This window comes from Myotis davidii, unplaced genomic scaffold, assembly GCF_000327345.1.
Source record: "Myotis davidii unplaced genomic scaffold, ASM32734v1 scaffold449, whole genome shotgun sequence".
NCBI classification, from domain to species: Eukaryota; Metazoa; Chordata; class Mammalia; order Chiroptera; family Vespertilionidae; genus Myotis; species Myotis davidii.
In genome coordinates, this window is record NW_006383007.1 from 4,772,973 (window position 1) to 4,775,726 (window position 2,754).

The 2,754-nt window shown below is 51.0% G+C and overlaps 1 protein-coding gene across 5 annotated transcripts in view; it reads right to left on the bottom strand.

Annotated features, from left to right (window-relative positions):
* LIN54 (lin-54 DREAM MuvB core complex component) overlaps positions 1-2,702 on the bottom strand; it is a 65,843-nt gene extending 63,141 nt beyond the window's left edge. The window contains exon 1 of one of the 5 annotated variants that reach the window (XM_006778215.2): positions 2,214-2,702. In XM_006778215.2, the coding sequence (XP_006778278.1) occupies positions 2,214-2,235 (22 nt within the window). In that variant the 5' untranslated portion in view covers positions 2,236-2,702. Of the gene's footprint in view, positions 1-648; positions 974-1,380; positions 1,400-2,213 lie in introns of those variants that run through there. The other 4 variants (XM_006778213.2, XM_015557656.1, XM_015557657.1 and 1 more) reach the window with 4 other exon arrangements.
* Between the last annotated feature and the right edge of the window lie 52 nt (positions 2,703-2,754).

The window sequence follows — 2,754 nt, forward strand, 5'->3', positions numbered from 1 at the left end:
CAGAGCTGTGATTCACTTGAATTATAAAATCTACTGCAAAATCTTTCATAACTTTACTCTCTGAATTGACGAAATGAAAGTTGGGGGGGGGGCGGGTCACAGGGAAAAACTATAAAGCATACATGACAGTATCTCAATTGTTATTTGCCAATGGCAGGGCCAAAGGGGTCAACTCTAAAGATTGACAGAGTCTAAAAGAAAAAGGCAACATTTTAAGTTCTTACAAAACTGGTCCATATGCTCAAAAAATGTGGGCATCCACACCCAAACAAGTTACTAGATCTAAATCAGGAGCTTAAATGCAGAATAAAATCCCAATGCTCTGCCTCCCTAAAGAAACATACAACCCCATAAACTGCTGAACATCGTCAAACCAATACCCACCAGAGTGGATATTTTGAATATTAAATCAGAAAATCGTGATAAGTGCTAGCGGTTCCTCTAGGCCTCAGCAGCAGCCTTAGGTATCAGAGCAAACTCGAGCCCTCTTAATACTCAAAGAATAATGTTGATGTCATTACGAGGCTACTGATTCTTTGCACTCAGGACTAGTCATTCCTTGATCCACAACACAATTCTATCTCCCGACCCCACCTCCAAAATAAAGAATCTCAAGACGGAGAAGCCCTCGGGTACCCCCTTTTCTACCTCCAGCGGCAGCCGCCTTCTCCTGCCTCCGGCTCCGAGGTGGGGGCTCCCGCAGGTCCCGGGCAGTTCGGAGCCCGGCGGTGCTTGTTTTGCCCGTGCACGGTAGCTCTGGCCAGATGCTAGCTTTCCCAGGGCGTCCGAAGTGGAGCGCTACCGGGGACCCGGGGCTGAAGAAGGTGCCCGGGTGACGCCGCCGCCGCTGCCGCCGCCTCTGGTATGTCAGGGGCCGGGATTGTATTTCGAAAGATCCGCCATTTTCACCTCGTCATCACCATCACAGCTCAGCAGCTTCCCCGACAGCCCCAGCCCCGGCCGCCGCCGCCGCCGCCGCCGCCGGTAACCTCCCCCTTCCTCCTCCTCCCCTCGCAGCCCTCCCCTCCCGAGAGGCGCACACCCACAGATCCGGGTAAACCTCCCGCCGGCCCCGCCAACCTTCAAATGCACGGGGAGGTGCACACAGCCCACGCCGAGACCTCCCACCCCACTAGGAAAAATGGTGATCCTGCGGCCCGGCAGCCGCGCCAAAGGAAGACGCGCCACCTGCGGGGTCCCCAGTCCGGCATATTTTTGTTTTGAAGAGCAAAAAAGCCATGGGGAAGGCGACAGAAGGACAATAAAGAACCCCAAATTCTTTCACTTTCCAAAAAGCAATCTGAGGTGATGGCATGCATTTTATTCACTGTGCCCATCTCAGGCACGAAAAACAAGATCCAGACCTTTAATGTCACTCACCAACTCCGACATTTTCCTCCACTGTCAGCCCTGCTTGGACAGAATGAGCTATTTCCATAGGCACGTCTAACCTCCCCGACACGTTCGTAAGGTACAGGCATTGATCCTCATGCAGAGACTGTGGTCCAAACAAAGTTCTGAACTATTTTCCTCTCCACTTAATTTCATCTGATCATTTCTGTCCTCCAACACTGTCACTTCCAGTTTGTCACTGGCTTAAGATGCCAAAGTGCAACTACGTTTAAAATGTATTGATCCTGTTCATGGATGAACAGTGAAAATAAACAGCTTGCTCTAGAACAAGACCCCAGAGTTATCTATCCCCACCTGCTCTTATCATGCAGTTTAATAAATAACTAAAAGAGCACAGATTTTTTTCTTTTTTTGAAAGAGAGAGAGGTTTGTTGTTCCACTTAATTATGCATTCGTTGGTTGTTTCTTATATGTTCGATCCTAACCCGGGATCGAACCCGCAACCTTGGTGTATCAGGATGACACTCTATCCAACTAAGCTACCCAGTCAGGGCTAACATAGGTTTCTTTTAATCATCAAAGAAATAACAAGAAAACATGAGCTGCAAGGCTTCTAAGGAGGCCAGAATTTTTTCAAAAACCTAAATTGGTGACCTCTGTGAATTTCAGAAAGATATGATAATCACCCATTCAAAAGCTGAATTCCATACCTGTCAAATACAGCATAAGCCCTAAAAGACCCATCCGAAATGAGCACATTGAATTTCAAGGTTTCGAACAGGGTCCCTCTACCGTCTTTTTTTAAAAGTTAGTCTAAGAAGAGTGAGGTAGAAGTTGACAAAGCCATCTCATGTCCTTACCTTGCTCGAGTGACAACTCCATATAAAAGTCGGTAGATTCAGGCTTAAACCGGTGTGATTTACTACCCAGCCGATCGCCGCCTCTAGACCCAGCCTGCTACAGGCTTGAAAGTGTCCAGTCTTCCCGGCGTCTTCATCTTTGAACTTTATTTCCCCACCGCCAGCCGCGTCCACCCGCACTCTGCTTGGTGTTTACCGTTGCTTGGCCAAGCTAAGTCCCGGCCCGCTCCCTTCCCCCGTGCACCGCGGGGACATTGTGACATTTGGCTGGTGGGCTTCGCGAGGAAAACGGACACACACCGAGATCCTGGACAAGGGGCGCAGGAAGAACGGGGCGGCGGGCAGCAGGGAAAGGAGGGGCCGGTACAAAATGACACAGCAGCAAAACCGGTTCCCGGAAAGCCGGGGCCGACACGGCCGGCTTCCCGGGCCACGCAGTGTGCTTGTCAACAGCCGCGGCAGCCCTTCCTCCAGACCGCCAGGAAGGGCGGGCGGCCGGCCGGGTGACAGCCGCCCTCCAGGGTGCGGGCGGGAAGGGGCC